General features: G+C 40.1%; 1 protein-coding gene across 4 annotated transcripts in view; it reads right to left on the bottom strand.

Moving 5' to 3' along the window:
- The window catches only part of TTC39B (tetratricopeptide repeat domain 39B), a 151611-nt gene that overhangs the window by 61390 nt on the left and 76475 nt on the right, over positions 1 to 13746 (bottom strand). For all 4 annotated transcript variants that reach the window (XM_027549203.1, XM_027549205.1, XM_027549206.1 and 1 more), the window contains one exon: positions 4945 to 5040. In XM_027549203.1, coding sequence (XP_027405004.1) covers positions 4945 to 5040 — 96 coding nt within the window. The remainder of the gene's footprint in view (positions 1 to 4944; positions 5041 to 13746) is intronic.

Here is a 13746-nt window from a genome sequence, read left to right as displayed (position 1 = left end):
ATCTCAGCCTGCAATAAGTCATCTGGAAAAGAAACTGCTTGGGGAAGCAGGCGGGATGAGGCTCAACATTAGAGAGGATGGTCATGGAAAGCTCTCAAAGAGGGGACATCGAGGGCTACAGAGTGAAAGCAGACGTGGGAATATGTAGGTTGAGGGGGAAAGAGAGATTCTAAACTGGGCATGTGGTGAGCGTGGCAGACAGTGAGACGAAATGAGGATAGAAATTAGGCAGAAACCAGAAGCCACAGGGGCAGAGAAGATGGATTTTACTCTAAGAGCAAATGGCAATTTTTAGCTCTGAAATCCCCACTCCCTTTCTCATCACACCTCCCCTTCAACCAGTAGGTTTCCCAGCGTACCTGTCACCTGTTCTCTTAATTCCACTCCCACCAGTTCTCTCGGTACAGCTCATCTTTTGTTACCAGGAAATGGGCTGGAAACAGATACTGGTCCCCGTGCCATACAAACCACCACCTGTGCATCTCAGCTGGCCACACTGGCCCCTGGGGGGATGTATTTGCAAGCCCTGCTTAGAGGGAGAAACAAACGCAGGTGTTCGGCACCTCCCAACACAATGAACTCCACCCTTCTTAGTGCTTTACTAACCTGTTCAGATGAAACTAAGCCTCCTTCCCCTCCAGAATATCAGTCCTACCCTGTGATCTACGAGGAATGACCAAGACAGCAAGTGTAACTGCGACTAGAACTTCTCAAAAGACATCTCGGGGTCAGTGGTTCTGTCCATTTCCGCCACCACCACAGTAGCTGAGAGCTTCATCACATAAAGTCTGAATTCTGAAATAGTCTCTAAAAATCCCCCGATTCTACTTTGCTTAGGTGGCTCTCAAACTTTAGTGTGCATTCAACTCACCTGGCAGTACTGGTAAAGAACCCGCCCGCCAATGCAGGAGACCTAAGAGATGCGAGTTCAATCCCTGGGTCAGGAAGATGCCTGGGAGGAAGAAAAGGCAACCCACTCCAGGATTCTGCCTGGAGAATCCCATGGACAGAGGAGCTTGGCAGGCTATAAGCCCAGGGGTTGAAAAGAGTCAGACAAAGTCAGACAAAGTGACTTTGTACACACACAGCTCACCAGAGGGCTTGTTAAAAGATACTGCTCAGCCTCACCACCAGAGTTTCTGACTCAGTAGGCCTGTGGAGGACCCAGCAAGTTCCCAGACAATACTATTCTGCTTTAATTCACCCAGGATACCACTCTCAGACTATTCTTCCTAAAACAGATATTCAGTCATACCTCAAGGGGCTGCTCATACTTATCACATAAAGTTCAAACCCTTCTGCCCAGCCCACCACACCTGTCCAATTGGACTAGAGTGACAACTGAAAGTGAAAGTGAAGTCTCTCAGTCGTGTCCAACTCTTTGCGACCCCGTGGACTGTTGCCCACCAGGCTCCTCCATCCATGGAATTCTCCAGGCAATAATACTGGAGTGGGTTGCCATTTCCTTCTCCAGGGGATCTTCCTGACCCAGGGATTGAACCCAGGTCTCCAGCATTGCAGGCAGATGCTTTAACCTCTGAGCCACACTATTTAAAAACAGCCATGTATCTCCAGCAAGCTTATGACCATGGCATCCTCCTCCTCAAGCCTGATGTGTGATGTAAAGAAAACCCCTGGGCTGGAAATCAGAAGTCATCATGGTCATTCTCAAGCTGTAACTTTCCGAAAGTCACTTCATAACTGCTTCTGTGTGCCCACAGATTTGAAGCGATGACCACAAAACTTAACAAATGTCTGAAACTTTTGTTACCAGTGCCCTTAAGGACACAGATTACTAACTCGAACTCAAAGAATTTCAGAGTTGCAAGACATTTCAGTTAGCCATGCGCTCCTCTGAGCATCAGGATCCTTCTTCGGAAATCCTTCCTGGCTCTTTCAAAGTGAAGTATAATCAAAAGAAAGCACAGTTGTCAATGCATTTTGTGCGACTAAACAAATGAGAGGAAATATAACCAGGGAGGCAAATGGGCTCATTAAAGATGCTCTGGCCAGGAAATGAGAAGACAGAGCACCAGGATACAATTCAACACTTCATGGCTGTGGCACCTTGGGTATGTCACCTGTCATCCAGGACTGCTGGCTCATGAAATAGAGACTAAACTCCCTCCTTGACTACCACACGGCTTGGTATGGAGGAGCAATACACTGGCAGTTGGTAGAACAAATAGTCACATGAGGAATAAGTACTACATGAGGTAAGGTACTATTATTTCCTAAGAGGTCTAACTACCCACGTACTTGCTCAATTTTGGAACACTGCTCAGCTTTGCAGATGTCCCTCTGGGCTGTTTCACAATAAATTTACAAGTATTTATTTTTACAAATGCATTAGAAAACCTGTTGATTAAAAGGCAGAGTAGGAGTTTTCATTAATTTTTTTTAAAGAAAAATCTTAATTTTTAAATGAAACCTATGAATGCAATTGGAGAAGGAAATGGCAACTCACTCCAGTACTCTTGCCTGGAAAATCCCATGGATGGAGGAGCCTGGTAGGCTACAGTCCCTGGGGTCACAAAGAGTCCCGACACGACTGAGCAACTTCACTTTCACTTTTCATGAATGCAATACTTGAACACACCTTTACTCTATTTCTTACACTTCCCTTCTGTTTCTTCCTTTATAGATCTTTAACTTCTTCCTCTCTGCCCCCTTTCCAACTCAGAAACATGAACAAACCTCACTCATCTCTACTTAAAAATTAGCAAAAAAGATTACTTTTTCTTGATTTTGTTTTACTCCTGAACCTCTCCCACTCTTTCTCTTCATGGACAAGAGCTTCAAAAAGGAGGTGATTCTCACTTTCCCTACTTCTCTCCTCCAGTTCATCTTCAGCCACTACAGCCTTGCTCCTGCCTCATTTCCTTGAAACCGTCGAAGCTAAAGGTCTCTGATGACCTAACTACAAACACAAAAGACGCTTTCCAGTGTGTATCCATATAGACCTCTTTGCAGACCTTATTCCAGAACTCACCTCTCCCCAACCCACTGCCCATAGTGCAGCCACCATCTCATGGAATCTTCCTGTCCCGCAAACCTCCACAGCTCAGCATGCTATCATTCCATTAGCTGTTCTTTCATTGTCTGTATTCACGGGGCTCCTTTCTCCACTCTCCTATGTTTCACTCTCTCTTGGAAAGAGCACGTACAGTTCATGCCTTCAACAGCTACATGTATGTTGAAAATTCCCAGTCTACTGATCCAGCCCTGATCTCTTATATCTCTGACTGCTACATACACCCTTTATTCGTCATTGCTTTTAGTAATACTTTTTTTAATTTATTTTATCTCAGCTTTCAAACTCAGCACTATACACGTTGAAGCAGTGGTTACCTAGGAAACTACTGGATATGTTGGAGAACAATTATGAGGGAGGAATACATATTTCTGAAGATGGCTCAGATTTCCATGAGCAGAGACATATGAAATAAAAAAGCAATGTGGAAAATAAATGCCTTCAGATCCTAAGAAGTTATTTTCAACTCCAGCTCCATTCCTCAATCCTTAGAATATTGCACTCCTTTCTTATATTGTGGGGGTTGAGTCCTAAGAAAAACTGCCCAAGTCCACAAGTATTGTGAAAACACTCAAAAATAGCTGAAATTTCAAATGGAAAATCTAAAATGCTGACGATGTGCTATATAGTTTAAAGTTTAGTAAGCATGTAAGGACAGATGGAAAGCATTCTTTCATGGTACGAAAGCCTTAAAAGAGTTGTCTTAATAACCAATAAAGGAGCAACTTACATATTCAAAAACAGACAGCTAACTAAAATAATTCTAAAATGGACAGGGAGGAATAGTACTTAATAATCTAATATGATATTACAAAACATATTCAGTGGAAAGGAAAAATGTCATGATATGCTTAAAAAAGGTAACCAAAGAGTAAAATTAACATGATCCCAATTCATAAAAAATTATTAATAATATCTCTATATATGAAGAGAAAAAGAAAGAATACACACCAAAAAAAGTTATGGTGATGGTAATACATATTTTATCTCTTCTTTGTGCTTTTCTATATTTACTGAATTTTCTCTGATAATTTCTTAAAATGCCCTTTTAAGTCAAAGTTACAAGAAGAATATAATAAGAAAAATAATCAAAATATTTGATGAAAAACGTGTGACCACACCTATATCCAGCAGCACATGCCTACTGGATATAGCAATGAAATACACCAAAATTCTAACAGTCTGTATTAAAGTGCTCATAATTCTTTCCTCCATCTTCCCCTCCACCTTCCCAGATGCCTGGCAATATGGTTATATTATTTTACAATAAAATTAATAGTTAAACATTTTTAAGATAAAAAAGGCCCCAAAGGGAGTTGTGACCCAAGAGGTAAATCTGGTTTTGTTTCAGCTTTTACGTAACAGGGCCACCTACTCACTAAATGCCTTAGCATAGCTGTCCTCTTCCTTTTTGGCACCAGGGACAGGTTTCCGGGAAAACAGTTTTTCCACAGATGACTAGGGGAGGTGTTGGAATGATTCTCACAAGGTTCGCATAGGGTTTGTGCTCCTATGAGAATCTAATGCTGCTGCTGACCTGCAGGAAGTGGCGCTCAGGCAGTGATGCAAGCCCCGGAGCGCGGCTGTAAATACAGATGAAGCTTCGCCCATTCACCCACTGCTCACCTCCTGCTATATGGCCTGGTCCTAACAGGCCATGGACTGGTACCGGTCCGTGACCCCACCGTTGGGGACCCCTGCCTGAGCAGCTCAGAGAAGCCTTCCCTAATTTGTAAAATGAGCACTACACCTGCCCAGACCTCTCCCCACCTTGCGTGTGCAGGCTAAGTCGCTTCAGTTGTGTCCGATTCTTTGCGACACCATTCGTATTGTAACATCAACATCACAATTTACCAAAAGGTTGGAGTGCTCTCCCCAGTCCCCCAGGACACCCACACCCTCTTCCTGACCTTTTCACATTAGATGTCCGGGGCTGTCCCGGTGCCTGTTTTGAATCAAATGATGAGAAGTGCTGGCTGCTTGTTGCCATATCCACACGAGAAGGCCTGTTGATAAAAAAGGCAGTGAGGTTTTTGTTTCTTTGTCTTACAGGAAAAATCTACATATATTCAAGAACACGACACAATCCCTTCAGTTATTTATAATATCTCATCTCCATTTCTTTTCAATTTTGCAAATCAAATAGCAAAATCTACTCAGTTACAAAGTGAATATTCCTGAAATACAGCCCCTATAAAATAAACTTATTTTTCTTTTCATTCCAGTCTAACAAAAAAGAAATTCATAAAATCGCCCCCTCTCAAAACTCTCCACCCAAACGTAACATTGTAGCTTGTATATATCCTTCCAAATCTTTCCCCATGTATATCTATGTATCTATCTCTAGTTTTCTTAATTGAAATGGAATATTATTGTAGGGGAGGAAAGAGTTTCCATCAACTGTCTTAGGGTCCCTGGCTGGGTCTATAAATCAAACTGACAAAGACAGATCAACAAGACAAAAGCATAAAAATGTGACGTTATACACATACATGTGAATCTCCAGAAGAGACTGAAGAAGACCCAAAAAGTGACCACAACAGAAATCTTTTATACTTTGCAGACAAAGAAACAATATATTTGTGAAGAACTGGCAGGACAAATGGTAAAGGGCTAGGAGTAAATGGTAAAGATGTAACTAGGAAGACAAGGGTGAATTTAACAAAGTCTGTCTGCAGACTCTCTAAGCTGTAAGAGTCTGTCTTCAGTAAAAAGAGAATTTAGATCCTACATTTGGGCAGAAAGAGGGAATTTTTTCAGTTTTTACTGCTTCTTAACTGGCTTCAACTCAAAATAATGTTTATGTCAAAGAGGCATACACATTTCGGGATAACATATTTGGTTTCCTTCATTATATGCTTAATTTATCCTGAATCCTTTCTTCCCAACACAGAGTTGCTCTACCATGGTTACTGTCCATACAGCAATCTACTGAAAAGAGGTAACATAATTTGTTACCCATCCCTCATTTTGAGGCATGTTCAGTTCAGTTCAGTTCAGTTCAGTCACTCAGTCGTGTCCGACTCTTTGCGACCCCATGAATCGCAGCACCCAGGCCTCCCTGTCCATCACCAACTCCCGGAGTTCACTCAGACTCGTGTCCATTGAGTCAGTGATGCCATCCAGCCATCTCATCCTCTGTCGTCCCCTTCTCCTCCTGCCCCCAATCCCTCCCAGCATCAGAGTCTTTTCCAATGAGTCAACTCTTCGCATGAGGTGGCCAAAGTACTGGAGTTTCAGCTTTAGCATCATTCCTTCCAAAGAAATACCAGGGCTGATCTTCAGAATGGACTGGTTGGATCTCCTTGCAGTCCAAGGGACTCTCAAGAGTCTTCTCCAACACCACAGTTCCAAAGCATCAATTCTTTGGCATTCAGCCTTCTTCACAGTCCAACTCTCACATCCATACATGACCACAGGAAAAACCACAGCCTTGACTAGACGGACCTTTGTTGGCAAAGTGATGTCTCTGCTTTTGAATATGCTGTCCAGGTTGGTCATAACTTTCCTTCCAAGGAGGAAGCGTCTTTTAATTTCATGGCTGCAGTCACCATCCGCAGTGATTTTGGAGCCCAAAAAAACAAAGTCTGACACTGATTCCACTGTTTCCCCATCTATTTCCCATGAAGTGATGGGACCGGATGCCATGATCTTCGTTTTCTGAATGTTGAGCTTTAAGCCAACTTTTTCACTCTCCTCTTTCACTTTCATCAAGAGGCTTTTTAGTTCCTCTTCACTTTCTGCCATAAGGCTGGTGTCATCTGCATATCTGAGGTTATTGATATTTCTCCCAAAACCTTGATTCCAGCTTGTGTTTCTTCCAGTCCAGCGTTTCTCATGATGTACTCTGCATAGAAGTTAAATAAGCAGGGTGACAATATACAGCCTTGACGAACTCCTTTTCCTATTTGGAACCAGTCTGTTGTTCCATGTCCAGTTCTAACTGTTGCTTCCTGACCTGCATACAGATTTCTCAAGAGGCAGGTCAGGTGGTCTGGTATTCCCATCTCTTTCAGAATTTTCCACAGTTTATTGTGATCCACACAGTCAAAGGCTTTGGCATAGTCAATAAAGCAGAAACAGATGTTTTTCTGGAACTCTCTTGCTTTTTCCATAACCCAGCGGATGTTGGCAATTTGATCTCTGGTTCCTCTGCCTTTTCTAAAACCAGCTTGAACATCAGGAAGTTCATGGTTCACATATTGCTGAAGCCTGGCTTGGAGAATTTTGAGCATTACTTTACTAGCATGTGAGATGAGTGCAATTGTGCGGAGGCATGTTAGTTGCTCCCAATATTTCACAACTACAAACAATACTAAAATAAGCCCCTTTACTCACTTTCCTGATTATTTCTTAAGGATAAATTCTGGAGGTAAAAGGCGTGCATTTTGTAAAATATCTTACATTAAAATAATTGCCTATTTCCCATTATATATACCCCACAGAGTGTTGAGGTAACACAGAAGATGTGGAGACCAATCTGGTTTGCAGTCTTAGGCCACCCTTTGACCCACAAATACCCTCACAGACACACAAGGAGGCAAGTCCACTGGAGAGAAGGAACCTTCCACAGAGCTTAAGAATAAGTCCTGCCCCATGTATAATAGAATCTCCAACCTCCCGTTGATGATTCACCTTAACTGTACACAAGCTGTAGAGCAGAGAGGAAACAGTTACTGACCATTCCTTTAGGAAAGCTTTTTCTTTCTGTGTTTTTAATTCTAAAATGTCAATGCCCTTATTGTAGATTAAGTAGAGTTTAATTATATTCTACCTTCTGACTTCCCAATACCCAGTAATATTTTATATCCAACATTCATCTTTTCTTGAACATATCAAGTTCCCTACATTTTATACATCAAATTAGAGGAAATCAAGGTTCTTTTTACTAGGGTGGCTAGCTGTGGGTGCTGAGAGACAATAAAATGTCAAGGATAAGAGGAAATGTATCTTAAAGGAAGGTTATTTTCCATCACAAGAACTTTTTACCAGGAGAATCGAGGAAGTGCTAAGCCCTCAGATAAACCAGACTCCAGGGCAGTGACTGGCATCTCTGTTTACAAGCAAGGAAGTAGAAAAGACAGATTCAAAGGACTTTTGGACCATTCTTGCCTATCTGTTCCCTTATAGGTTCATTTATAAGGGCTAGAAAAGCACGTTCTTTAAAATGTACATTAAAATGCCCCCCCCCGTTTGTCATCTGCCTTATCTTTAACTTTCTCCCCAATATTGAAATTTTTATTTAATCAAAACTAGTCAGTTCCTTTAATATTTCTGATTTTCAAGGCATACTTAGAAAAACTTTCCCTCCACAAAGATTATATAACATAATTTTCCATGCTGTTTACTTTCTAAATATTTAATGTGTTGATCCATTCATAATTTAAGTATATGCTATAAGATAATGTGTGCATTTTTCTTATTCTTTTGCCATTTTTTCCAAGATAATTTTTAAAAGCCCATATCTTTACCCCAACAACTTGACATACTATAAATATACATATAAAACACTGAATTAATTAAGTCCTGTTAAAATCAAGTCTGCTGTGCCAGGTAAAGGTTGCACATTTCAAAGCTATAATTATAGCATCTTTATCAAGCACAAAAACATTTGAATTTATCAGAACTTAGTAATTATTAAAAACAATACTAGGGTTTTTTTTATTTCTCTGAGGTACAAGAGTTTAGTTTTTTATGCATATATATATATGTATGTATGTATGTATGTATGTATATGAAGTCCCAGACATTCTACAGTATTTTAAAATTTATATTACTAACAATAAGGACATCATGCTACAGATTTTTTTAAATAATTGTATTTTACATCTAATTCACTCATTTAAAATACTATCTAGTATTTTATCAAAAATCTATTTTTCCTTTTTCATGAGAAATGCTTCAGATACATGGAGAAAATGGTTTAACATGCAGGTATATCTCAAATCCACTTGGTGTACAGTGTGATCTAAATTTAAGTATTTCCCCTATGGATAGGCAATTATCCCAACAGTAATGAATAACTTGTCTTTCAGCTATTCACTGGATTCTAAATAATACAAAAGAAAGACTGTATGCCTGCTCAATCAAGCATTGAGGTAAGCTCAATTGTATGCCTACTACTATTTTAGAGCACAAATAGGCCCACCCAAGGAATATTTCATTTTGTAAGGGATATATCTTTGTTTGATTTGTTACTTTCTATACATTAGGGTCTATATTTTATAAAATAATATGTTAATTTGTAGATTTTTTTTTGGTCTGACACATATGCAAATACTTTGATAAGGTTATGGCTTTTTTGCCTTGTAGGAAATTAATCAGTTTTGTATATTTGTATATAACAAATCTTATTCAAACATTCTTTCTTCAGTTCCCCCAAATGCTCTTGGAAAAATTTTAACCATCTTGCTGATTTTGTCATGATCAGTAAATCTTTGACATGTGTTCATGCTATACTCATCACACTCCGACCTACTGAATGACTCTGCAATCTCTAACCCAGGGCAAGTTTTCATACATGCATAAAGCAGTTTCAGGCACTCTTTTGATCTATTTACATATTCGCCTCTGTTTGCACCAGTTACACAATTTTCATTTTCATGGCTTGGTCTTGGGCTGCTATTGCAATTTCATTCTTATTTACAAATTTTAGAATCAGTTATTGTAAAGTTACAAGAGAAGTCTGCTGAGTTTTCAGTGGGACATGATTTCATTTTCAGAGATTTTACCTAGAACTGCTATCTTTACAATATTATATTTTCATACCTATACACATTTATCCAAGTCTTCTCTTATTTTCTTCAATAAAGGAAGGAAATATACATAAGACACTGCACTAAGGTACATGCACCCTTGCAAAGATGCCATGCTAGATGTTCCTTATGTTGCTTTAGTTTTAGAATGTGTACCACCAAAGTAAGGACAGTTATTAAAAACTGAACAGAATGACTTGCCTGTTCCACTTTTGAGCAAAACCTAGATGTTATGCTCAGATGTTAGAAAAAATGTATTTTTAGCTAAAGAAAAATCTTGCTATTTGGTTTATAGAGGTTAAGGAAAAAATCATATATTTCATTTACACTATTACTATGCTAGAAAATATGTCCTTATCTTGCCCTGATTTTCCGCTTTGTTTTTAAATGGCTGTATTGAGACATTATTCACAGACCACTCAATTCACTCATTTGAAGTACACAGTCAATTGTTTTTAATATTCATAGATAGTATATCACTTTAATCATTATCTAATTTACATTTTGTCACCCAAAAGATACTCTATATCCATTAGTAATCACTTCCCATTTCTCTCTACCTCTAGTCCTAAGAAACCACTAATTTACTTTCTACATGTATAAATTTGCCTTTTCTGGACATTTTATATTAATGATATTAAGTAATATGGTCTTTCACGATTAGCTTTTTTCACAGAGCATAAGGTTTTCAAGATTCACTTGTGTTGTTGTTATGTATGTCATTCTTTTTATTGCCAAATAATAATCCATTGCTATAGATATAACACACTTCACTTGTCATTTCATTATTTGATAGGTATATGGGTATATTTCTACTTTTGGCCTATTATAAATAATGCTGCTATTAACATTCATGTATGAGCTCTTGTGTGGACGTGTATTTCATCTAGGAGTGGAATTGCTGAATCACTTGATAATTCTACATTTGATACTTTTGAGAGCTGTCAGGCCATTTTCTAAAATGACTATGTCATTTTACATTCTTACCAATAACATATGAAGCTTTCAATTTCTCCATATCTTGGACAACACTTGTTACTGTCCATCTTAGGGTGTATTATAGTGTTAGGTAGTTAGAAAAAGGAGTCCAAAATGGCAGTGGCTAAAAGACAAAGGGAAAAGCCTATGAAAAGGGAACAAAAGAAAAATCGGAGAACCTCAGGAGAAACAAACGCCCTCTTCCTGGCTAGCCCTAATTTGCATAGGGCAGGCTTGCGGGGAGGAGACAAAATGTATAAAAAGAGGGAACCAGGCCAAGTTGGGGCTTCTTCTTTGGAGTCCACCTGCCTTCATGCCTCCAGCATGTAGTATCCTTTGTTGCCGAATAAAACCCTAAGTTGTAATCGAGCTGTAACACTGGTCTGCAATTTCAAATCTTCGTTGAGCAAAGACAGAACTGAGGAAATTACACACTCTCCCAACAATAGAACCTTGTGATTTTGACTTGCATTTGCCTAATGACTAATGATACTGAGTATCTGTTTGAGTACATATTGACCTTTGGAGAAATGTCTGTTCAGGTTCTTTGGCCATTTTTTAATTGGGTTATCTGTCTTTTTATTACTGAGCTTTATATTGCTTTAATTTTTAATCTCTTGGTAGAACTAGTCTCAAATGAAAAGGTGTATGCTTACAAGTTCATTGTTTATACTTTTTCTCTCATTCAAATCACAATTAGAAGAATCAAGTCAAAAATTTCCCCCAATAAATCCAACACAATGGGCTATGTTCCTGCACAACGAAATAAAAGCGAGTCCATTTTAAAAAGAAAAAATGAAATAAAATTTCAAAAGTTAATAAAATGGCACAATACCCTTGAAGCTTTTTCATCAAAGTTAAAATCTCTTTAGGGGACAAGAGGAATGAATGAAGAAAGACTAACAGATACGCTCTGGGAGGCACCATTTATATAATATAACCTACAGTCTGAATCCACTCCAGTATTCTTGCCTGGAGAATCCCCATGGACAGAAAAGCCTGGGAAGCTACAGTCCATGAGGCCACAAAGAGACACGACTGAGCCACTAAACACAACACAAGCACAGTCTGAATGGTACCCACTGGAGTTATGAGCACAGGACTCCAGTGGACACCACCACCAGATTTGCAGTTTATCTACTGCTTAATATTATTGACCATATAACCCAACTTATCTTAATAAAGAAAACTGCTCATCAGACCAAATTCTGTCCTATGGATGATGTTTTCAAATAGCCATCCTCATGGCCAGCGATCAGAGGAAAAGGAGAGGTGTTACTTCTGCTTCTGGGAGAGAAAGAACAGCCCAGAAACTACCAGGCACTCCACTCCCCAAAACACATGTTACTGTCAACTTCACCCCCAACCCTGTCACCAACACTGTCAGAATCAAAGGAAAGAAATTTCAACATTTTTTTGCCATACTAGTCCTGACCTTTGGAGAAGGCAATGGCAACCCCCTCCAGTACTCTTGCCTGGCAAATCCCATGGATGGAGGAGCCTGGTAGGCTGCAGTTCATGGGGTCGCTAGGAGTCGGCCACGACTGAGCGACTTCACTTTCACTTTTCACTTTCATGCATTGGAGAAGGAAATGGCAACCCACTCTAGTGTTCTTGTCTGGAGAATCCCAGGGACGGGGGAGCCTGGTGGGCTGCTGTCTCTGGGGTCGCACAGAGTCGGACACGACTGAAGCGACTTAGCAGCAGCAGCAGCAACAGTCCTGACCTTTAGAGGGAAGCCCTAAAACTCTAAAAAAAGGCCAAAAAGAAAGCATCAATGTAGAATATAATTATTCTATTAGGTGAGAGACTAGTAGATTTATAAACTAGATAAACTACCCTTAAAGAATACATGCTTAGACTTATTACAAAAGCTTCCTCAATCAAAATTATAAACCTTCATATCATCTGAAGAACTTGGGTGGTTTTTATATTCTTTGTGCTTTTCCATAAAAGGAAGAACTCAGGGAGCTTAACCTGGAAGAAAGAAGACTTAGAGGAGAGCAGAGAAGAAGAAAGAACACAAGGGCTATTTCCAGACACTTCTATCCCTTGTTCAATTGGAAGGTTACAATTCATCCTTCCAGACTAGCGGTTCCAAACCTTTTTGGTGCCAGGGACCAGTTTCATGGAAGACAATTTTTACATGGACCTGGTGTGGGGGGATGGTGTCAGCACAATTCAAGCACTTATATTTATTGTGCACTTTATTTCTAACCTTAATGCCACCACTGATCTGACAGGAGGTGCCAGATCCATGGCCAGGCAGTTGGGAACTCATGTTCTAGACCACCTTTTCTGGAGCTGTATCTTACTTCCAAAGGATTCAGAAAAATACATAACAATGTGTATCCAGAGACAGAATAAAACACAAATGTGGCAAAATGCTAAAAAAGAGATTCAGGGTGGACAGAAGTTCTCTGTATGATTCTCGTACCTTTTCTCAAAGTATAGAGATACTGCAAAATAAAGGTATTTTTAAAAAGACAGCTCTGGTGACAAAGGGCAGAGAACAGGGATCAAATGGGAGTGGGCACTAGCCTCTGGCCTCTGTGGACCAGCTGGCAGCAGTGGAGAATGCCAAGCGCTCAGGGTCATGGGCGCACCAACAGGTCCAGCCATCACAGGTAACTCAGGGGCAGGCACAGCAAGGACAGAGGTCACTGCAAAAACGACCGATGAGACGCTCAACCAGAGAGCAACACCCGGACTGGGCTCCATCCCTGTGTCTTCCTCCTGGCCCCAGAGGCCATCTGGGAAGCAGGGGAAAGAGGGGGAACCTTTGGGGCAGGAGATGTCAGCCTGACGCAGAGTTTAAATTTTCACTTGCATGGGCATTTACCTCCCCTACTCCATCAGGAAAACCTGAGAGTCTCCCAAAGAGGCTGTCTGAATGTTGAACAGATGATGTCATCTTTAACTGACAACTTAATGTTTTTTTTTCTCATGCTCAAGGGAGATGAGAGTTCCAAAGCAAAG

This window comes from Bos indicus x Bos taurus, chromosome 8, assembly GCF_003369695.1.
Source record: "Bos indicus x Bos taurus breed Angus x Brahman F1 hybrid chromosome 8, Bos_hybrid_MaternalHap_v2.0, whole genome shotgun sequence".
Classification (NCBI taxonomy): Eukaryota; Metazoa; Chordata; class Mammalia; order Artiodactyla; family Bovidae; genus Bos; species Bos indicus x Bos taurus.
The sequence above is the reverse complement of the archived record's forward strand: the minus strand, read 5'-3'. Positions and strand labels throughout refer to the sequence as shown.